This window comes from Melanerpes formicivorus, unplaced genomic scaffold, assembly GCF_026170545.1.
Source record: "Melanerpes formicivorus ecotype bairdi unplaced genomic scaffold, bMelFor1.0.p_v2 SCAF_4, whole genome shotgun sequence".
In the NCBI taxonomy this organism is placed as follows: Eukaryota; Metazoa; Chordata; class Aves; order Piciformes; family Picidae; genus Melanerpes; species Melanerpes formicivorus.
Genome location: NW_027142356.1, coordinates 34,515,747 through 34,538,797, shown reverse-complemented (window position 1 = coordinate 34,538,797; position 23,051 = coordinate 34,515,747). Strand labels below are relative to the sequence as shown.

Sequence of the window (23,051 nt, the reverse complement as noted above, 5' to 3'; positions counted from 1 at the left end):
CAGTTAAAAAGCACACTCTCCATGGATGCTGTGGGTACCCAAGGCACAGACTGCACTGGGGAGTTGTTAGCTGGGGTGCGAGTTTATAGTATTTTTGGACACACCTTTGTCCTTTTAGGATGTAGGCAACTGTATGTTCTTTGTCCCCCCAAGGTAATCAGAAGTGGCTCTGTTGCAGTTTGGGAGCTGCATCGTGCTGCCACAGGGCAGTTATGAGGCTCTCTGTCCCCATGCCTGTAGCCATGCCCTGGGAATACTCACAAACAGGTTGGACAGACCTTCTCCAGAGCTAAGGCCAGTGCAAAGGGGATTACCCAAGCTTGCTAGTTGTTGTTGTTGTGCAGGTTTCTGTCTGAGTTCTGGGTTCAGAGCAAGGCTCAGCCAAAATCACAGGACTGAAACTCCTCAGTGGCCAGACTCCAACCATCCAGAACCATGCAGCAGTCTCCATGCCACTGACTCACTGCTTCCCCAAACAGCAATGTTCACCTTCACCTTCCAGCATGGCTGCAGCTTCTGAGACCTCCACACTCTCCACTTGCTTTGCCCGTGTTCATCACTGAGTTTGGGTCTATGGCTGGGGATCCTGGAACAGGATGCAAGGTTTTGAGGATGCAGAGTGTGGGGCTGCTGAGCAAGCAGTCTGAGGAAAGCCAGTTAGGAGCATGGCATCGCTGTATGAAGAGATGATTGCAGCACAGAAAATCAGAAGGGATGAACCCTCTCTCCACCAATGTCAGGAGCTCTGAATGACATGCAAAGTGAAGGAACCAGGCTTCAAATCTGTGTTCCAGCCATGATGCCAAAATGCAGGAAGGGCTTAGCTTCTGCCTCACCCCTGCAAAGGTGGCACTGCCTCTGTGTCTCCTAAAACAAGCACTGTAGCATGAATAGTCTGAACAGCATTTTGTTATTGTTCCTTTTAAAGATTCAAATAATTTCTAGCATGTTTCCTCTTCATTTGACCATTGGAATGTGCTGCCCAGGGAGGTGGTGGAGTCACCATCACTGGAGGTGTTTAGGAAGAGACTGGATGGGGCACTTGGTGCCATGGTTTAGTTGATTAGCTGGTGTCGGGTGGTAGGCTGGACTTGATGATCTCAAAGGTCTTTTCCAACCTGGCTGATTCTGTGATTCACCCACTCTAATCTGTTTTGTGTTGCAATCCTTGCAGTCCTTCCCTATTTCCAAATCAAAGCACAAGCTTTCTGAGACAAACCCAAACAAAGTAAAGCAAACCAAAACAAATCTGCAAGCTGCCTCCATTTGGAAATGTGTCCTGTTTTAAACACAGAACATCAGATGGTTGCTAACTCGTCAGTTTGCTAATCCTTACCTGGAAAGTAACAGATGCCAAAAAATCATTGCATTCTTCAAGCCCTTGCAAATGTCAATCAGTGTTAAATAAGAGTTGCTTTTGAGTTCACTCATACTGCTGTACCTATATGTGCAAGAGGGTGCAGAACAAGCCAGACAAGAAGCAAAGCATAGGAACGACTGGTTTTGCAGGAAAGGCACCAGCATAAGGCTTAGGAAACTTGGGTTCATGTCCCTGCCTTGCCACAGAGAATGACACAGATGAGCTGAGCACGGGCAAGTGGGTTGTTTCTGATTGCTGTGTGTGTCTGTTTCGTGGTGACTGGTCTCTGCTGGTAGAGCTGAGCACAGAATTGGAAGGGACCTCAAAGATCAACCAGTTCCATCCCATCCCATTGTGGGCAGGGACACTTGCCATTAGACTAGGTTACTCAGAGCCTCATCCAACCTGGCCTTAAACACTTCCAAGGAAGAGACATCCACAACTTCTCTAGGCAACCTGTTCCAGTGTCTTACCACCCTCACAGGAAAGAACTTCTTCCTAATGTCTAATCTAAACCTACTCCCATTGGGTTGTGAAGTCTCACAGCAGGATCCGTAATGCTCACTTGTACCCTGTGATATGACAAGGGGTAATGGATATAAACTACAGCACAGGAGGTTCCACCTCAACACGAGGAGGAACTTCTTCACTATGAGGGTCACTGAGCACTGGACAGGCTCCATAGAGGGGTTGTGGAGTCTCCTTCTCTGGAAACTTTCAAGACCTATATGGATGCATTCCTGTGTGACCTGTGCTGGATTCTATTGTCCTGCTCTGGCAGGGCAGCTGGACTTCGTGATCTTTAGAGGTCCCTTCCAACCCCTAACATCCTGTGAAATTTTGGCAGGGAGTTCTGTGTGTTTGGCTTACATCTCCATGTTGATGGGCTTGGGTAGTTGTGCTGTGAGAGACCCAGGGAGGAATGAGGGAAGATGCTGGTCAGCTGGACATCTAACTTACACCTCTGGCAGTCCCTGGTCTCCCTGCCTCAGAATCACACAGAAACGCAGAATCAAACAGCTTGGAAGAGACATCCAAGATCATCAAGTCCAACCAATCACCCAACCCTAACTAATCAACTAGACCATGGCACTAGGTGCCTCATCCAGTCTCTTCTTAAACACCTCCAGGGGTGTTGACCCCACCATCCCCCTATTCAGCCAGTTCCTTCCTACACTGACCTCAGCAGCCCCATAGTCCTGGTGTTGCTGGTGCTATGCAGGTCTCTGTAATCACCGATCCAATGACACAAGCCACTAAAGGAGGGTGGAGAACTGCCCAGCAGGTTGTTTTTCATGCTCCTGTTGTTCCCCTGTGAAGCAAGAGTGAAGTCCCACTGGCAGAGTGTATGAGCAGCACTTGCTGTGAAACCCCACAGCCAGGTGAGATGCAGGAGTCTCCAGGGTGCTAGTTGTGACAAGTCCCAGGCTTTGGATGACTTATGTAAAGGCAGGTTGCAATACACAGCTAAAGGCTCTGTAGCAATGTAACCTACAGGGATCAAGGACTGCAACTGCTCCAAGTGCAGGAAACTTTACAACCAAAAGATACAGCTGTACGAGCAGATGTAAAAGGAAGAAGAGAGAGCAGCTCTGCTTAACAAGGATGTCCTTCATTTTCTGGTAGGAGACTATTTTAATTTGCTTGCAATTTTTTCAGGTCTTTGAGTCCCTGAATTGAAATGTTGCATGGCAGAATGCCTGCCTGAGGCATGGGAATTGTTCTGCATTTGCCTGGATAGAAGCTGGAGAGTCACTTAACCAAAATGATTTGACAGTTTCTGAAGATGTAAGTTAGGGAATTTGCTTGTCTCCCAGTTTTTTACAACTTCTTCCTTGGGCAGGGACTTCTCCTTCAGCAGGGAAGTGGCTTTTCCACCGAGGTATAATCATAAAATCACAGAATGCATTGGTTTGGAAGGGATTGCTAGAGGCTATCTAGTCCAACCTCCCTGCACTAAGCAGGGATGTCCCCAAAGAGATTAGGCTGCTCAGAGCCCCATCAAGCCTGACCTTGAATATTTGTCTCCAGGAATGGGGGCTTTGCCACCTCCCTGGGAAACCTATTGCAGTGTTCCACCACCCTCAGTTTAGGAAAGATGCTGAGTTGCTGGAACGTGTCCAGAGAAGGGCAATAAAGTTGGTGAGGGGTTTGGAGCACAGCCCTGTGAGGAGAGGCTGAGGGAGCTGGGGTTGCTTAGCCTGGAGAATATGAGGCTCAGGGGAGACCTTATTGCTCTCTACAACTACCTGAAGGGAGGTTGTAGACAGGCAGGGGCTGATCTCTTCTTCCAGGCAACCAGCACCAGATCACAAGGACACAGTCTCAAGCTGCTCCAGGGGAGGTTTAGACTGGATGTTAGGAAGAAATTATTCATAGACTTATTTGCCATTGGAATGTGCTGCCCAGGGAGGTGGTGGAGTCACCATCACTGGAGGTGTTTAGAAGGAGACTTGATGGGGTGCTTGGTGCCATGGTTTAGTTGATTAGATGGTGTTGGATGATAGGTTGGATGCGATGATCTTGAAGGTCTCTTCTAACCTGGTCTGGTCTGGTCTGGTCTGGTCTATTCTATTCTATTCTATTCACCCTCAGAGTAAAGAATTTCTTCCTAATGTCCAATCTAAATCTACCCTTCTTTAGTTTAAAACCACTGACCCTTGTCCTAGTGATGTCTGCCTTTGTAAACAGTCCCAAGGTACCCGACAGGTCCCCACACTGAAGCAGGATTTGAACCTTTGAAAATCAGAGTTTCCATGTATTTAGTGGAAATTTCAATTTTAAACAACCAATCCCCAGACACCAATTCACTCTGCATATGCTCCAGCCGAAGCAAGACTGCAAGACAAGGCTGGCAGGCTCTCTGCCCCTGAGTTCAAGAGTGGTGTGTAGGGCATCTAAAGGTAAAGGAAGCAAAGAAACAGGTACTGGGGTTTGGGAATGTGAAGAACAGATTGGATCTAGGAGCAAGGGAAGAGGAGGGAGAGAAGAGACACAAGGAGTTAGAAGACAACTGCTTGCCTGGAAAAGCTGACAGGAAGTCAGAAAGCTGTTGGGAAAAGGGATTTGAGGAGATAAATGGAAGGGACTGAGAACTAGTGGCTGGGCAGGTGCACAGCACATTTGGGAACAGAGTCTGACACTGGGGAGGAGTGCAAATGGAGCCAGCCAGGCAGGGAGAATTGGAGTGGGAGGTAATGACTGGAGGGAGGTAATGATGTGAGCCTGGGACACTGATATTGGACAAGGGCAGTAGGGGGAGATTGGGCAGGCCAGGCAAGTAGTCCAGATACAGCCTGAGCTGCATCATTGGGGATGTGAATGTGAGACTTTTCCCTTGGGAAGCAGGAAGAAGCTCCTCTGCTCCTTCACCTTCCCTCTTTCACTGCTGCTGCCAGCAAACCCCAGGCTGGGCTGCTGCCCTGCCTCTGTGATTTACTCACAGCTACTTTATGGAACAGAAGGTCCACGTGGTAGCTCTCATGTGCCACCCACTCCGCGTGACACATGCACCTCTAGGATGCCACATGATGGAATTTGGGGTTGGGTTTCAGTTTGCATGCCCCCCCAAAAAAATCTACCATACAATCTTAGGAAACAGTGCATAGAGATATCCTACTCAGAAAGGGAAAAAAAAGAAGAGTCTAATTCAGACAGTGCCAGATTTGTAGTCTGCATGGGGTGGGTTGAAAATTTCCCCCAACACTGAAGTACACTTAAAGGTATAGCCTAAAACTACCACACTGCACAATCCCAGTTTGCCTTCTGGTATATGTTCTAATACATGAGCCTGGGCTTTTTTTGACACATTCAGTGCTGTTGAGTCCTTTATGTAGGATCCTTGCATTATACCATGTATGAAAAGGAGGATGCTCAGTGAGCAGTTTAACTGTTTGGGCTTGTAGGGTCCTTGCTTTATACCATGTATGAAAGGGAGGATGCTCAGTGAGCAACTTAACTGTTTGGGCTTGTAGGATCCTTGCTTTTTACCATGTATGAGAAGGAGGATGCTCAGTGAGCAGTTTAACTCTTTGTTTGGTTTTTAATTCTCATTTTTTAACTCTCATGCTTTGTGCTCTTGCACTGCGTTGCTCTGGAGAGAGATTTATTACTCTTTGGCTTTTTACAATCATAGAATCAATAAGGTTGAAAAAGACCTCAAAGATCATCAAGTCCAACCTGTCACCCAACACCTCATGACTACTAAACCATGGCACCAAGTGCCACATCCAATCCCCTCTTGAACACCTCCAGGGATGGTGACTCCACCACCTCCCTGGGCAGCACATTCCAACGGCTAACAACTCTGTGAAGAACTTTCTCCTCACCTCCAGCCTAAACTTCCCCTGGTGCAGCTTGAGACTGTGTCCTCTTGTTCTGGTGCTGGTTGCCTGGGAGAAGAGACCAACCCCCACCTGGCTACAACCTCCCTTCAGGTAGTTGTAGAGAGCAATGAGGTCTCCCCTGAGCTTCCTCTTCTCCAGGCTAAACAATCCCAGCTCCTTCTGCCTCTCCTCACAGGGCTTGTTCTCAAGGCCACTCCCCAGCCTCATTGCCCTTCTCTGGACACATTCAAGTTTAGGATAGGATAGGGTAGGATAGGATAGGATGGGATGGGATAGGATAGGATAGGATAGGATAGGATAGGATAGGATAGGATAGGATAGGATAGGATAGGATAGGATAGGATAGGATAGGATAGGATAGGATAGACCAGGTTGTCTCAATGTCCTTCTTAAATTGAGGGATCCAGAACTGGACACAGTACTCAAGGTGTGGCCTAACCAGTGCTGAGTACAGGGGCAGAATGACTTCCCTGCTCCTGCTGGCCACACTATTCTTGATGCAGGCAATGGTGTTCATCTCTGTAGCATTTCCATACAAACAATAATGAAATATTCTGCACAGATACCACTTGATATCCATTTACTAAAAAAAACAACCAACCAACACAACACAGGGACACAGAATATAAATTAAGAAGTTCCTCATAGTTTTGACTTTACAGTTTAGAATGCCAGAGCCAGTCACAGGTGACCTTTTTGAGTTAAAGGCTTTCTTCACTGAAAAGTGTGCATAGGTTAGCAAGCTCTAGCTATGATTTATGTCAAGCTAAGAGGTTATTTTGGGTAAGTAAACACAAATAAGTAAGTAAGTAAATACAAATAAGTCAAAGTGTTGCTTCCATGTTTTCAAAATAATGCAACCACATTTGGGGTTTCTTTTACTTTATAATGACTTTAAATTAAAAATCTAACCCAATTTAACAATAGAAATGGGGTAGAGAATCCAGAAAGGAAATGTTTGCCTTGGGGCAAAAATTAACTTGCCTCTCACTTGTGTGGTTTTGGGCTGGCTTTTTTGATTTTGCACTTCAGCTACCAGTATGAGTCAGTCACTCTGCTTGCCTTATGACTCTCTTTTCCAGAAAGCAGAGTTTTGCTTAAGATCCACATTTTCAAACTGGCATTTCCCAGCTGCCTGCAGCCCTGAGTGCTCTCTGCTTCTGCAAACAAGTGGCAGGTCAGCAAATGTTCCCTCCCCACAGTAAGGAACGTGCAGTCGGTGACCATCTGTACGAAGCTTGGTCCCTGGGGAGGGACTTTTCAGGGTGTCAGGTAATAGGATTAGGGGAAATGGAGCAAAACTAGAAATGGGTAGATTCAGATTGGATGTTAGGAAGAAATTCTTCCCCATGAGGGTGGTGAGACACTGGAACAGGTTGCCCAGGGAGGTGGTAGAAGCTTCATCCCTGCAGGTTTTTAAGGCCAGGCTGGATGTGGCTGTGAGCAACCTGCTGTAGTGTGAGGTGTCCCTGCCCATGGCAGGAGAATTGGAACTGGCTGAACCTTGAGGTTCCTTCCAACCCTAACAATTCTATGATTCTGTATGACAGAAAGCAGTAATCAAGAGCCTGTTTCTCTGCCTCAGCTTTGAGTTCCTCTTTCTTGTGCTGCATCGGGCACTGTGTCACCTCCAATGTTTTGGGGAGAATGGTGGGGACAGCAGATGCTGTCAGTGCCCAGCTTCTATTCTGGAGCAGAGCCACCCTCTGCACTGCACAGCAAACAATGGAGGCCACCATCACCCATGAGGGTCTTTAGCAGTGCAGGAACCAATTTGCAGCATCCAGCTTCTAAATCTCAGGTGTTCATGGGGACCTCTGGCACTTCTCAGGGGGAGCAGCGCATTGCAGCGCTCAGTCTCCCCTGCACAGGTGTGCACCATCCATCCAGACCCAGGCTAGCATCTTCACCTGGTGAAACATGGGGATGAAGGCAGTGGTACTGCCTGTCAGGTTGGAGGGTCCCCAGGCAAAGAATTATGATGCTTCCTTCATTTCTGAACCAGAGAGCCTGTGTTGGGGTGTACATCCAGAAGCAAGTGGCTGGGGTGAGATGCCAGCCCCTGGCCACCACATAGCTGGGGAGCTTCAGGACCAAGAGGGGGACCCCACAGAAAGAGGCATCTTCATTCATTAATGATTAATTAATGACTAACCAATGGCTGGTTAAGTTTTGGGTTGGGAAAACAGTATCTTGTTTCTGTGCCATGGCTGATTTCTGTTTTATCCACATTCCTGCACATCTGTGGGGTAGAAGAGGTAGGAGCAAACACAAACTTCTCATCAACAGGAGTCACCCATGGTCTGAATTGCTTAGGGGCTTGTTTCGTGGTGTTTCTAGATGCAATGGTCACACACACATCCCCACTGGTAGGCTGGAGAGCTGGTGAGCTTGGCCCAGCAAGGCAAGTGACCAGTAGCTCTTTCACTGATGCTGTTGTGGATGGAAAAACAGCCTGTGCAAAAGACAAAGGAGGCTGGTGTCCTTGGCATGGTAAGAAAAGATAGGAGGATAAAGAAGGAAGATGTTATGGAAGAAAAATAGTGAGGAGAGTGCTGAGGACTGGGATATTACACTTGCTAGGGCTAGCCTAGGGAATATATCTAGCATGGCTGTAACCACCACATGACACCTCTTCTAGAGTTCTGTTTAATAAAAGTGGTTTGCAAATGCAGGAGTCAAATAGAGCAACCCACCCTGTGCTGCCATGGAGCTTGGCTCTCCTTTTCCTGGTGGATGATCATTGCAAGTGATATTTACCTGAAGTTAAGCTGTTTTCAGGTGAGGAACAAGAGATCAGGAGGAAATTGAGGTGCTGGGACTGTGGTCTTGGAGGTGTCCACCTCATAGTGCTGTCTCTTTGCTTTGCATTTTGCCTTCAGTCAGGCTGGGACTGAGGCACAGCTGTTCAAGGGGCTGCTTCCCCTCTCCAAGAACCATCCCAAAAGCCTCTGGGACTTGAAAGATGCAGGATCAGAGACTGGATGCATTAAACGTCCTAGTCAGTGTGAACTGTCAAAGATTCAGTTCTTATAGTCTATTGATCTAAAGCAGAAGTAGACAAAAAAAAGACACACCTTGCAGTGGCTACCACAGACACTGGAGGGAAAGGCAGCCTCTGATCAACCAGCTTGAAATCCCAGAGTCGGAAATGAAGCACGCAGAGAAACCTCCCTCGTGCGTAGCAAACAGCTGAAGGTAAGGAGGAAACCTCCTCTCCTGAGTGGGCTGAAATGCAGCAGAACATGCTGCAGCCTCCATTGAGCAAGCCCAAGTTGTGAACACACTGATGAGAGTAGTGGGTGGATGATTCACAGAGAAAAGGAACCCAAAGAAAAGCAGCAGCAGAGTTTGCACCTCTCTGGTAGGGAACACAGCATTTAAACTCTCCTCTTAAACAACATGGTAGCAGGATAGTTCCTCTTCATGCACCTCTGCCCATGCTCACCAGCACTTTGTCTGTTCTGCAAGGTCAGACAGAGGCTGAGGAGGAGGAGGAGGCTTTGAGGAGACCCTGCAATGTAGGACAATCCCTTAATTCCACGATGATAAGTTTTTTAAGTGTAGGACTGTCATTGTCATTTCATGTCTGTCCATTCTTCTGTTTGGTTACTAGGATGATCATAGAGAAGGTAAGCTAAGCTGTCCATCTTCAAAGCTTTGGTCAGGTGCAAGCATTGCCTGGCCCAGTTGCATTGGCCACATCATATTTAATTCCTTCATCTTTCCCTGTTTTCCCCCACTGATGAAACTAGGGTTTGTACCAGACTCCCTTGCTAGGCAAAGCTCCTCATTTGCTGGCTAGATTTGACCCTTACAGGCTTTATGGGCAATGTGCTGGTACAACATCCAGGGGAAACACAGCAGCTTGCAGTAGTGACTGTCCAGCAGCAGCTTCCAGCCACCTGAGTGTCTAATGGTGGCAAGGAGAGCCTGTGTCTGCACTAACAGTGCCTTGACTTGAAACTGGTGAAAATCAGCAGAGGGGTTTCTGGCTTTCAAAGCTGAATTGGCATCAACATGCTGTGCCAGGGGAGGTTTAGACTGGATGTTAGGAAGAATTTCTATACAGAAAGAGTGATTGCCCATTGGAATGGGCTGCCCAGGGAGGTGGTGGAGTCACCAACATTGGAGGTGTTCAGGAGGAGACTTGATGGGGTGCTTGGTGCCATGGGTTAGCTGTTTGAGTGGGTTGGATTGGTTGATGGGTTGGACACGATGATCTTGAAGGTCTCTTCCAACCTGGTTTGGTTTATTCTAAATAAATAAAGGATTGGTTGATGGGTTGGATGCGATGATCTTGAAGGTCTCTTCCAACCTGGTTTCTGCTTCTTATTATTATTATTATTATTTTTATTATTATTATTACTGAAAAAGACTTTTCCATCTCTAACATCTCCTGGTGATGCATATGCCCTTATGAATTATTGTTGCTCTTGTGCAGGTTCTTTTTCCTTTGACTTCTCCCTCTGTTCAGGCTTTAATTTAATATTCCTTCTCTCCCTCTGTTTTGGTTGCTCTGTGTCTTGTTGCTCAGAGGATTTCCTGCTTGCATATTCAAAGTTTTTAATGAAGAATTTCAGCAGCTCTTGGAGTTAGCAGTAAAAGGCCTCTGCAGGTTTTGACAGAAGAGGGAGTTATATGAAATTACTTCTAATCTCTTTATCCTTGTCACACCACTCTGCTATGCAGTAATACACCAAAGAATTTCCAGCAAGCAAAGGTTGCAGATTTACAATACCTACCAACTAGGGTGAAAGAAAGAAATACTAAAGGAACTGGAAGGTGAATTCAATCTGCTGCTGTGTTAGCTGGGGGGACAAAGGAGGGGAAAAGTTGAAAGCTGGAGAGGAAAAAATGCTCTCTCAGTTTTGATTTGTATTTTAACATAAAGCCTTGGGGCCAAGCAAGCCAAGCTTAGAACGTGTTCAGAAAGTTACAGAATGAGGCATTTGGGTTGACTCTATCACAGCAGCTATCAATGGCATATTGTTAATCCCTGCTGGAGTGGCAAAGCTACAGAACAAATAACAGTATGTCCTTGAGTGCACCAGCTCTGTGCCTGACAGCTTTTCATTTTTCAGCCCGTTGCATAACGCTGGCGTGCACCTATGACACGTAGCGTATGAGACATTCTGGGTAGGGCTTGAGCCTACCTCCATTCAAGTCAAGGGCAATACTCTTCCAGCTCTCAAAATAGGCAAGGTCATGGCATGTGCTGGGGCCAACCACAGTCTGCCTGGGAAGCCAGACAGCAGTATTTTAGTGCAGGTCAGCTGTCTCCCAATCTAATCCGATCCCACTTTTGATTGTGCAAGTACTTACCTTTTGAAATCCCTTGGCAACTAATGGCTTTCACCACTTGCCTGCTCTTTTCTCAGATTTATTTCCTTACAAGAAGGGGAGGAAAAAAAAAGATGCAAGAGGAAACCCAGCTATTATTTCATCTTGAGATACACACACAGAAAAAACAATATATTGATTTTCTTGTACTCTGTGTGTGTCAGCCTTAGCCAAGCATGGTGTGTAGGTGTTATGGGACTTAACAAAAGTGAGATGAAATGTGGGTGGGACTGAAAACACAGTTGCTGTTATTCATCTATTTATGCCATCATACACGTGTGATCAGTAGCCTGGAAACCTATGGACTGCTCGAATCATCCTTCTGTAAGAGGGCCAGGAGTTGTGCTACTTAATTCTTCTACCAGACCAGCAAGATCTGTACCTTGAGTACTGTGTCCAGTTCTGGGCCCCTCAGTTCAAGAAGGGCATTGACACACTTGAACGTGTCCAGAAAAGGGCAACAAGGATGGGGAGAGGCCTCAAACACAAGCCCTATGAGGAGAGGCTGAGGAAGCTGGAGTTGCTTAGCCTGGAGAAGAGGAGGCTCAGGGCAGACCTTCTTGCTGTCTACAAGTACCTGAAGGGAGGTTGTAGCCAGGTGGGGGTTGGTCTCTTCTCCCAGGCAACCAGCACCAGAACAAGAGGACACAGTCTCAAGATGCACCGGGGGAGGTTTAGGCTGGATGTTAGGAAGGAATTCTTCCCAGAAAGAGAGATTGACCATTGGAATGTGCTGCCCAGGGAGGTGGTGGAATCACCATCCCTGGAGATGTTTAGGAAGAGACTGGATGGGGTGCTTGGTGCCATGGTTTAGTTGATTAGATGGTGTTGGATGATAGGTTGGACTTGATGATCTCAAGGGTCTTTTCCAACCTGGTCTGGTCTATTCCTATTCTATTCTATTCTATTCTATTCTATTCTATTCTATTCTATTCTATTCTATTCTATTCTATTCCATTCCATTCCATTCCATTCCATTCCATTCCATTCCATTCCATTCCATTCTTTCACTTTCCCAGAGGGCGTAAAGGTGTAGCAGTGGCACTGGACGACCAAGCCATCCTCAGCTGGTTTGAGTAGGGAGTTTTTACATGGGAAAATTTGAATCCTGAATGCTCTTTCAGTTCCATGGAAGCTTACTTTTGCCATATGCAGACCATCCAAAAGAACATTTGGTATAGATCCCTTATCATGTTTTTGCAAGCTCAACCACATTCCGCTTCCATTGAGAGCACTTTCTTTAGCTGCAGGCAGTACAAACTTGTTGCAGTGCTAATTATTTGATCACCTGCCTCAGTATTTGCAGATGTAAGAGATTTCATTATTTTGGTTGTTAAAGAAGGGATTTGGTTTTCTATCTCTGCTTTACATTAGCCACATCTCTGCTAGTAACTCAAACCCTGTGAGGAGAGGCTGAAGGAGCTGGGGCTGCTTAGCCTGGAGAAGAGGAAGCTCAGGGGAGACCTTATCGCTCTCTACAACTACCTGAAGGGAGGTTGTAGACAGATGGAGGTTGGTCTCTTCTCCCAGGCAGCCAGCACCAGAACAAGAGGACACAGTATCAGGCTGTGCCAGGAAGGTTGAGGCTGGATGTTAGGAAGAAGTTCTACACAGAGAGAGACTGGCCATTGGAATGGGCTGCCCAGGGAGGTGGTGGAGTCACCATCATTGGAGGTGTTCAGGAGGAGACTTGATGGGGTGCTTGGTTTCATGGGTTAGTTGATTAGGTGGGCTGCATTGGATGATAGGTTGGACTCAATGATCTCAAAGGTCTCTTCCAACCTGATTTATTCTATTCTATTCTAAACATGCCCAGAATTGCTCCCTGGCAGGGAGGCTGACTGCCTCCAGAGAAGGATGCTGCCTCACCTGCCAAAACCAAATGGCTGAACCCAAACTGTGTCTTAGGAACCATCCAGAGCTCATCCTAACCCCCAGCCTGTGCTCCCTAGTGAGACTTGTCTGGAAGAGGGGGGGCTACAAGAAAGCTGGGGAGGGACTTTTTTTTTTCAAGGGCATGTGGTGACAGGATGGGGGGGTTTGGACTGAATCTTGAGGAGGGGAGATTGAGACTGGAGATTAGGAAGAAATTCTTTCCAGTGAGGGTGGTGAGACACTGGAACAGGTGTGCCCAGGGAGGTTGTGGATGCCCCCTCTCTGGAGGTGAGTTTGGATGAGGCCTTGAGCAACCTGGGCTAGTGGGAGATGTCCCTGCCCATGGCAGGGGGATTGGAACAGGATGATCTTTAAGGTCCATTCCAACCCAAACCATTCTGTGATTCTAATATTGTCTGCAGATGATGAAGGGACTTGAACATTTCTTCTATGAAGAAAGACTGAGAGACCTGGAGCTGTTCAGTCTGGAGAAAAGGCTGAGAGGGGATCTCATCAATGTCTATAAATATCTGAGGGGTGGGTGTCAATATGAAGGTGCCAAGCTCTTCTCAGTGCTGCCAAATGATAGGACAAGGAATAATGGGAATAAGCTGGAACCTAGGAAGTTCTACCTCAACTTGAGGAAGAACTTTGCAATGAGGGTGCTGGAGCCCTGGAGCAGGCTGCCCAGAGAAGTTGTGGAGTTTCCTTCCCTGGAGACTTCCAAGACCTACATGGATACATTCCTATGTGACCTACCCTAGGTGGTCCTGCTTTGGCAGCGGGGTTGGACTAGATGATCTCAAGAGGTCCATTCCAACCCCTACCATTCTGTGATTCTGTGGTTTAAATGACCTGAGTCCTTAGTATGTCAGGGGCTGTTCTGGCCCTTAAAGGGTGCAGTTTCCAACACCCAGAAACGCTCTCAGACATGATTTAACTTAATTTACTTCTTTAGAGGGAGTTCTTGTTGGCACTGATCAGCACAGCAGCCTTCTTACAGAGGCTCCAAAACAGGTGTATATCTGTTATGTCCCCGAGCAAGGTATTTACATTCAAATAAAAGCACAATCAGTGCTATCAACACTAGCAAGCATTCTAGAATGAGGCTGGTAGGGGAGAATGCCTCAATCAAGATAAAACCCTGGGATCTGTGAGATGTCTGCTCAGGAAGAAACAATGAAACATATCAGGATGACAGGATGAATTCCTGTGTGGACTACCCTAAGTGATCCTCCTTTGGCAAGGGGATTGGACTTGATGATTTCTGGAGGTCCCTTCCAACCTCTAATGTACTGTGATGCTGTGACTGATGCTGAAGGTGGGGGGAGGAGGTGGGCTGGCTGCTGCTGAGCTGAACAGTCTTGCTGGGAATCAAGTGAAAAATGTCTGAGCTGGCATAAGTTACGAGTGTGTTTTCAGAGGGGGAGGAGGACTCTGGAGGTTCCAATGGACTCTTTGGTGGTTTGTTTGGGGTTTTTGTGGGTAGGTAGTGAATATTTGGCCAGCACAGATCTATCCCCGATCTATCACAGAGTCACACAGAATCACCAAGGTTGGAAGAGACCTCAAAGACCATCAAGTCCAACCTGTCACCACAGACCTCATGACTAAACCATGGCACCAAGTGCCACGTCCAATCCCCTCTTGAACACCTCCAGGGATGGCGACTCCACCACCTCCCTGGGCAGCACATTCCAATGGCGAACGACTCTCTCAGTGAAGAACTTTCTCCTCACCTCCAGCCTCAACTTTCCCTGGTGCAGCTTGAGACTGTGTCCTCTTGTTCTGGTGCTGGGGATGCCATCTATTTGTATACAGCTGAGTAGCCAGTGGGGTGGGGTAGAGAACATATAGAATAATAGGCAATACCTATGTTTCTTTCACAAGAATAACAGTGGAGATCAAATAACTTCCATTACAGCTGGTTTTGCCCCCTCTATGTAGAACAAAGTCTTTCCTTGTTGTGTGGCAATGTTGAATTCAAGGGAGACACTGAGGTGTTTTTTCCCTGGGGAATATACCTGGTTTAAGTGTCATCTGAGATTTTGGGGGTCACAGATGCATTCTGTGGCTGGCTCCTTTCGCCCCCACGCACTAGGGGCAGATTTAACAGCGACAACTTTGTTTCTCAGTTATGTCTAGTTTAACTAACATCTAATCCTCTTAGCTTTCATACCTTGCACAAACAGGGATTTGTTTGGCTGAAAACTTTTAATTAGCCCAATCACATGGAGCAGGCATTTAACAACCCCAAGGCGAGCACCCACTTCAGACAGCAGAGCTGTCTCACTACCAGCTTGGGAGAGCTAATTCTGGGAGCCCTTTCCTGCAGGCTGCAGAACTTGATGAACAAGTTTGGTAAGCAGCTGGCACCCAGTTTTTCTACATAAGTGGGCAACATTCTTTAACGGTAACTTGCTGCTCCAAACATTGTTTTGTGCTCCTTTGCTAGCCCCCCCCTTCTCTCTGCTCTCCCTCCAAAGAAGCCTCTCAGTTAGTGCTTGCACAAGTCAGCCCAGCTCTGAAGAGGGTTGAGGATCTTCTCACGAGTTTTGGAAGGACTGCTGAAGACCTGGCAGGTCACTGGATAAATAAATAACATTGGCAGACCAAGAGAGAATTGAACTTGCTGAACTTTTGATCTTAGTCATCTGAATCCAGAAGAAAGGCTGCTGGAGCAGCATATGGGTCCTAACCCAGGAAGCACAGGGTCAGTGCTGCAGGGCAGGCGAGCCTGGGGAGGGAACCTCGGTGCCCATGGGACCTGTGCTCCTGTGGAGCATGAAATCGAATGAGAAAGGGAGTGGCTATCAGAAAGCGGAAGAATGGGCACTGGTGAAAAAGCAGGAATCAGGGCTTGCATAATGTGCTAAGCATGTAATTATTAACCAGAGATTAGCTCTGCTGCAGAGCCAGGGCCACAGCCCTGCAAAGCCCACCCGTGAGCATACCTAAGTGATTCTCAGGTCCAGGCTGTTCCTTCAGCAGTCTCTCTCGGCAGGGATCTTGCAGGGCTACCTGGAGTGTCTAACACTGCTCCTCAGGCAGGTCTCTGGGGGAAATGAGCTATATTCTGATCAACTAAGACTGAAGGGGCACTAAGAGTGGTGGCTAGCAGGGGTATGGGGAGAACTTATTGCTGTCTACAACTACCTGAAGGAAGGTTGCAGCCAGGTGGGGGTTGGTCTCTTCTCCAAGGCAACCAGCACCAAAACAAGAGGACACAATCTCAAGCTGTGCAGGGGGAATTTTTGGCTCGATCTTAGAAAGAAGTTCTTCACAGAAAGAGATAATGGCCATTGGAATGGGCTGCCCAGGGAGGTGGTGGAGGTGTAAACATGTGGAGGTAGGGTGTAAACATCCCTGAAAAGACTGAATGAGGCACATAGTGCCATAGTCTAGTTGATTAGTTAGGGTTGGGTGATTGCTTGGACTTGATGATCTTGGAGGTCTCTTCCAACCTGGCTGATTCTGTGATTTCATTGTGCTTTTCTAGCAGTTGTGTAGTTTTCTCCTCTGTTGTGTAGCTTCCTCACTATGGAGTTTCCAGAACACCTGTGCCAGTTGCAGTGATGCTGACCAAGTCACCCCCATTTACTGAGCTGCTGTGCAGTTACTTTTGGTCTATGTTCTCCTCTTGGGCTTGCTTTGGAACATCTCAAAACATAGCAGAAATTAGTAACTGAGAAATATCATCAACATTTTCTCTTGAACTTCAAAGATGCAGGAGAAGTGAGCCCTCACTATCTACCATTTTCAGCCCTGACTGTGCAAGGTACTCAGAGCTTGCATAGACATCATCTTTAACTGATTGCCAGTTAACCTAAGGTAGTTGATACATTTCTCCTCATATTCTCCACTTGTTCTTTGCTGGTGCCAGCTGCTTCTCTTTAGGATCTCAGTGTTAACTCTCAGAGCCAGGTGGGGCCTGCCTCAGCAAGGGAACAGATGCCTGGAAGGTTTGTGTAGTGAACAGGTACAAGGTGCTCCTGGGATGCACACAGATCTGCCTGGAAAACAACTGGCCAAGCTGGTTTTCATAGATGTGATTGTGATGAGCTGTCCCTAGTGCAAACAAGGCATTTTTAAATGCCATCTTGTCCCAGGATGGGAGGAGAACCAGGTAGCCATATGGTGCATGTGCAAAAGCAGGATAAACGTATTTGGTCATGTTCTAGCTAGATATACAATCCATTTTTAAAGTTAATCATTCTGATGAATGGATGTAAAATCAGTTGGAAGCATTTTGCCTGAACAAGACCTGCGTGATCAGGCAGAATTTCCATCACAGGACACTTCCTGAGGGAAGTTAAAATAGCAAAAAACATGAACTGTCTGAAGTTGTTCCTTAGGAAGGCAGCTTTTAATAGAAGTTGCTTTCTGGGCTCATCCTGAGCTTTTGGCTTTCAGGGGGCTCACAGAATTCATCCAGTTGAGTTATTTATCTCAGTAGCATCACATGCAGACATCTGCAGATAACAATGAATCTGTGACCGCTGCTGATGTTCATATCATCAAAACATCCACTGCAGGCCATAAGCCAAATGAAAATGTGGCAGAGAGATGTGATGGGAGACATGATGTCAGGCAGTATAATTAAAAGCTAGTGATCAGTTGGACTTGATGGTCTCAGAGGTCTCTTCCAACCTGGTTGATTCTGTGAATGCATCTGAATGATGAGGGCATCTTAGCTTTAATAGCCCAAGGTTCATACATCAAGTAAAGCAAAATCTTTGCCACTTCACTGACTATCAAGACAAGAGCAATTGTGGGAATTCAGCACTTACATCTTGGCAATTAAATGTTGGGGTCACACCAAGCTTTGCATGGAGGCTTCCACTCAGTACTTTCAATGTCCAGCCAGCTAGTGTGGGGGGAAGCTTTTCAATGAGGATGTGTAGGGAGCTTGGGCAACAGGAACATTTTTGTGAATTCCCTGATCCCTTGGAAACATGCAGCCAAAATATGCATGTGATACTCAGCTTCTGGCTGAGTGGAGGTCTCTGATTCAGGTCTGTGAAACCCCAGGTGATGTGGAAAATGTGGATGAGGGTGAGCTGCTCACCGTCTTTTCCAAAGCTGTGGGAGCCATTTTCAGGACAAAAGGAGATGTTTCTGTGCACAGCAAACACTAGAAACTCCTTGCCAAAGGCTGTGATAATTGCAGCAAGTTTTGCAGGCATTCAAGGAGTGACTGGGCAAGAACTTAGAAGAGAGTTCAACCACTGGGCAAACTAGATCAGGCTCTAAGAGTCCCCTGAGCTGAAAGCAGTTGGAGGCTGGAAGAGGACTTTCAGGAGAGATCACACTTGCCCTGCTCTTGCTCTTCTCTACAGGTCAGTCTGTGATCACTGCTGCAAGGGCCCCCAAAATCTGAAATAATAGCAATGTCTTATTGGAATAATGAGCAAATTCTGTGCTGGTTTTCTCATGTGTAGATGAATTCAAGGTGTTGTCTTTCTGTCTGTGCCTGAGCTGGACAGGAGTGCGCTGCAGGGAGCAGTGGTACCACAGTACCTGTGCAGAATTAGGTTTCTAAAGGTTTGAACAAACGCATGTCACCATAAACTGGGAGTTTCCCTTCTGTGGCTGCAAGGAGTTTGGGGCATTTTTCTTACAGACTTTTTATGAGCTGTGTCCAGCTCTGTGCTGCCTGGGATGCAGGCTTGGAGAAAAGCTTTTAGAAATTGTAAGAGTAGAGTGGAATGGAATGGAATGGAGTGGAGTGGAATGGAATGGAATGGAATGGAATGGAATGGAATGGAATGGAATGGAATGGAATGGAATGGAATGGAATGGAATGGAATGGAATGGAATGGAATGGAATGGAATGGAATGGAATGGAATGGACCAGGTTGGAAAAGATCCCCAAGATCATCAAGTCCAACCTATCACCCAACACCATCTAATCAACTAAACCATGGCACCAAGCACCCCATCAAGTCTCTTCCTAAACACCTCCAGTGATGGTGACTCCACCACCTCCCTGGGCAGCACATTCCAATGGACAATCTCTCTTGCTGGGAAGAATTTCTTCCTAACATCCAGCCTAAACTTCCCCTGACACAGCTTGAGACTGTGTCCTCTTGTTCTGGTGCTGGTTGCTTGGGAGAAGAGACCAACCCCTACCTGTCTACAACCTCCCTTCAGGTAGTTGTAGAGAGCAATAAGGTCTCTGAGCCTCCTCTTCTCCAGGCTAAGCAACCCCAGCTCCCCTCAGCCTCTCCTCACAGGGCTGTGCTCCAAACCCCTCCCCAGCTTTGTTGCCCTTCTCTGGACACATTCCAGCAACTCAACATCTTTCCTAAACTGAGGGAAACTTTTGAAAGTTGTATTCACTGCTACAACACATTTAAGTTTTGTCTTAGAGGGTCTAAAGCAAGTTATTCCTTAATGCTCTGCAATGAAGCCCTCAGAGGACAAGCAGGGTGTAAGAACATATCTGAAATAGTACAGCTACCTTGCCTGTAGTGGAATTATGCTAATTAGCTCTAATGAAGAATGCAGACTCATTAGGTTAAAAGAAGCTCCAATCATAATCTGCTATCCCGGACAACTGGGTGGATTCTGAGTGATGCATTAATTTGCATGACTGAGCACTGCATCATTTTTTTTTCTTCAGGCTAGAAATGCCTGAGTTTAACTTGGATATTGCTTCTGGGTCTTTGTCACAAGGCAAAAAAATAAAGTCCTTGGAGACAGATTTCCAACAGAATGTCATAGAAGACCTTCTTGCTGTCTACAACTACCTGAAGGGAGCTTGTAGCCAGGTGGGGGTTGGCCTCTTCTCCAAGGCAACCAGCACCAGAACAAGAGGACACAGTCTCAAGCTGCACCAGGGGAGGTTTAGGCTGGATGTTAGGAAGAAGTTCTCCATAGAAAGATAGATTGGCCATTGGAATGTGCTGCTCAGGGAGGTGGTGGAGTCACCATCACTGGAGGTGTTTAGGAAGAGACTGGATGGGGTGCTTGGTGCCATGGGTTAGTTGCTTAGATGGTGTTGGATGATAGGTTGGACTCGATGATCTCAAAGGTCTTTTCCAACCTGGTTAATTCTACTCTATTCTACTCTAGTCTAGTCTAGCCTAGTCTAATATAAAAGAGTGAAACCTTTGGGATTGGTTTTTTCCTTCACTCAACTGGAATAAAATCAGTAGGAAATTTAATTTCTAGAAAGCTGTTTGCCAGGGATATGTGTTTTAGATGAGGCTGTGCAGAATTCCTTTCAACTTCCCTGGAATATCACTTACCTGCTTACCTTCCTGCGTATAGTTCTTCACATGGGCATATAGATGGCAAGGGAGGGATTTTCAGGTTGCCCAGGGAGGTGGTCAGGTTGCCCAAGGAGGTGGTGGAAGTCCCATCCCTGGAGGTTTTTAAGGCTAGGCTGGATGTGGCTCTGAGCAAGCTGATCTAGTGCAAGGTGTCCCTGCCCATGGCAATGGGGCTGGAACTAGATGATCCTTGAGGTCCCTTCCAACCCTGACAATTCTATGATTCTATGATTTTAGCAGAATTGAGGCAATACAAGTCCTTACCTTCATTTCCAGATACAGTGTGGAAGGGACAGATCATCCAGGACTAAACAAACACAGAATCATAGAATGATCTGGATTGGAAGTGATCTCCAAAGGTCATCTAGTCAAACCCTCCCTGCAGTCAGCATGGGCACCCTCAAATGGATCAGGCTGTCCAGAGCCCTGCGAAGCCTCCCCTTGAACATCTCCAGTGATGGGGCCTCAGCTACCTCACTGGGCAACTTGTTCCAGTGTTCCACTACCTTCATAGGTAGTGTTGGCTTGTCTCATACAGCACCCAAGGGATTCTAACCTAGGGCATGGGACATGTTAGACTATTTGCTCCCTAGAAATTAATTCCCTCGGAACACTCAGCAGCAGCTCCACTGGTTGTAGAAGCCCAGAAGCATGCAGAGCTCCTGACAGCCAACAGCCTCATGAGTAGCACAGAGATGGAGGGAGACTTTGGTGCAGCTGTGGGATTTTAAATCCATCTCTTTCATTTCCTGCCCTTAGAGATAGAGTATCATCAGTGGGAGACCTGCATGCCAAAGGATGCTGCCACTTCCATTTCTGTTCCTTAAGAAAGCAATCCATCAATGAGATGCTAAAACCCAAAAGCACTGACTCACACACTGCTGAAAATGAAGTTCCAGCAAGTGTTAATTCATGTGCCACTTTCTGCAGAGGATCACTGCAGGCTTTGCTACGCAGTCTGCAGACTGATTCATAGCCTGGAATTTCAGGCTCACACACTGAGCAATCCCAGAGGCTTCTATTCATCACCGCTCTGCCCGGTGCACATTTCTTTGATAGGCTTAGCACCATAAGAAAATGTTGATTGACACTGATGATTTACTTAACTGCAAGCAAATGAAGTTGTATTCAACCTCTCAATAAAATGGCATCAGCCAAGGACTAGAAATGGACTCAGTCGCTGGGCTTTAATCAGTAAGTGAACTGTAGCATCCATCATAAGAGCACCTAAGTGTCAAGTGCTCAAGTGAAGAAGAGCAGCAAACCCCAAAGGTGCAATTAGTCTTCCCTCTGTGCTCCTGTTTGTTTATTTGTGCTGGGTGACTTGCCCTCACTTGTTTGTATCTAGGAGTGACATGGTTCCAACATGCCATTGCCTTACTTGCTGAGAGCAGCCTGGTGTGCAGAAACACCTTAACCTTTCCCCTAAATGTTCTGGGGTTACAGGGCAGCCCAGCCTGGCAGCAGGGTGCTCCCCAGCTGCCTCCCACTCTCCTGGCATCCTCACTGCCATGCTGGAAGCTAGTGCTGAGCCACAGGAGATCCACCCTGGTGGCAGGCTCTCAAGCCCAGCTCTTAAACTGCTGCCCCAACCCAGCAATGAACTTGCAGAGAGGAATGAGGCCGGTCAGAGGTGGTGCTGGCTGCTAGGGCAGGCTCTCACCATCTGCGTGCCATAGGTCTGCAAAAGACACCGTGGTGGAACTCCTCACCTTGGCTCAGACAGATTCAGTGTCTAGCAGGAGATAATTTGTTCTTTCTAGTGAAGCAAATACAAGGGTCAAAGAGGAAATTTGCAGACACAGCCTTGTCTGGCACTAAACTAAACACAGCAGAGATGTGTGCTGGACCTGTTTTCAGCCTCCACAGTTCCTTTGAGCAATGATGTGTCCCTGTGTCCTACCTGAGCAGTGGGGTAAGGGTATGGAAGCACTATTCACGTCCTAAGTCCTTTTATTATTTTAATAGTGAAATAAATTAGAGCTTTCTGGCTTTTCCTAGGAAGAATGGTGCTTGCTGCTTGTACTCTTGGAGTATTTTAGTAAGGAAATCCTTAGAAGTGGTCAGGATGCAAGCAGCTGGCTAATGTGTGAGGTCAGAGAAATGGTTGCTCTCTCTCAAGAGGCCCCCAGTAACCTTACTGAAACCAAATCTCTTTTTTTCCCTCTCTTTTATTTATTACTATCTTTAATCATTTCACACCCTGTTCTCCTTCAGAGCTGAAAACACTGTGTGGAAATACTTGAACAACTGAGCTGGGATTGCTTCAAGGTAAAGGCTGTGCAAGGATAAGCCATTAATAGCATTTAGAAGAAAACCAGTCTGTAACTGCAATATGAAATTACTGACTATCACTGCACACTACTTCAGGATTACTTCAGGGGACCTACAAGAAAGCTGGGGAGGGACTTTTTAGGGTGTCAGGTAATGATAGGGCTAGGGGGAATGGAACAAAACTAGAAATGGGTAGATTCAGATTGGATGTTAGGAAGAAGTTCTTCCCCATGAGGGTGGTGAGACACTGGCACAGCTTGCCCAGGGAGGTGGTGGAAGCCTCATCCCTGGAGGTTTTTAAGGTCAGGCTGGATGTGGCTCTGAGCAAGCTGATCTAGTGTGAGATGTCCCTGCCTGTGGCAGGAGAATTGGAACTGGCTGAACCTTGAGGTCCCTTCCAACCCTGACAGTTCTGTGATTCTATGAAATACCAATCAAGTTTGGGTTTAGATTTAGACGTGATAAGTTGCAAAAGGAAAAGGACAGTGCAAGTGATCATGGAAAAATCCTGTTCTCAGGTTTGCAATATTTAGCCAGCTGCTTAATAATCCTTCCTAAGAAATCTTCTAAGGTCTT

The 23,051-nt window shown here is 46.8% G+C and overlaps 1 protein-coding gene across 2 annotated transcripts in view; it reads left to right on the top strand.

Annotated features, from left to right (window-relative positions):
- The window catches only part of RBM47 (RNA binding motif protein 47), a 107,403-nt gene that overhangs the window by 14,051 nt on the left and 70,301 nt on the right, over nucleotides 1-23,051 (top strand). The window contains exon 1 of one of the 2 annotated variants that reach the window (XM_068137598.1): nucleotides 2,902-2,982. The exons of the other annotated variant lie outside the window; for it this stretch is intronic. Within the exon in view, the coding sequence (XP_067993699.1) occupies nucleotides 2,966-2,982 (17 nt within the window). The 5' untranslated portion in view covers nucleotides 2,902-2,965. Of the gene's footprint in view, nucleotides 1-2,901; nucleotides 2,983-23,051 lie in introns of those variants that run through there. 2 annotated transcript variants of the gene reach the window in all.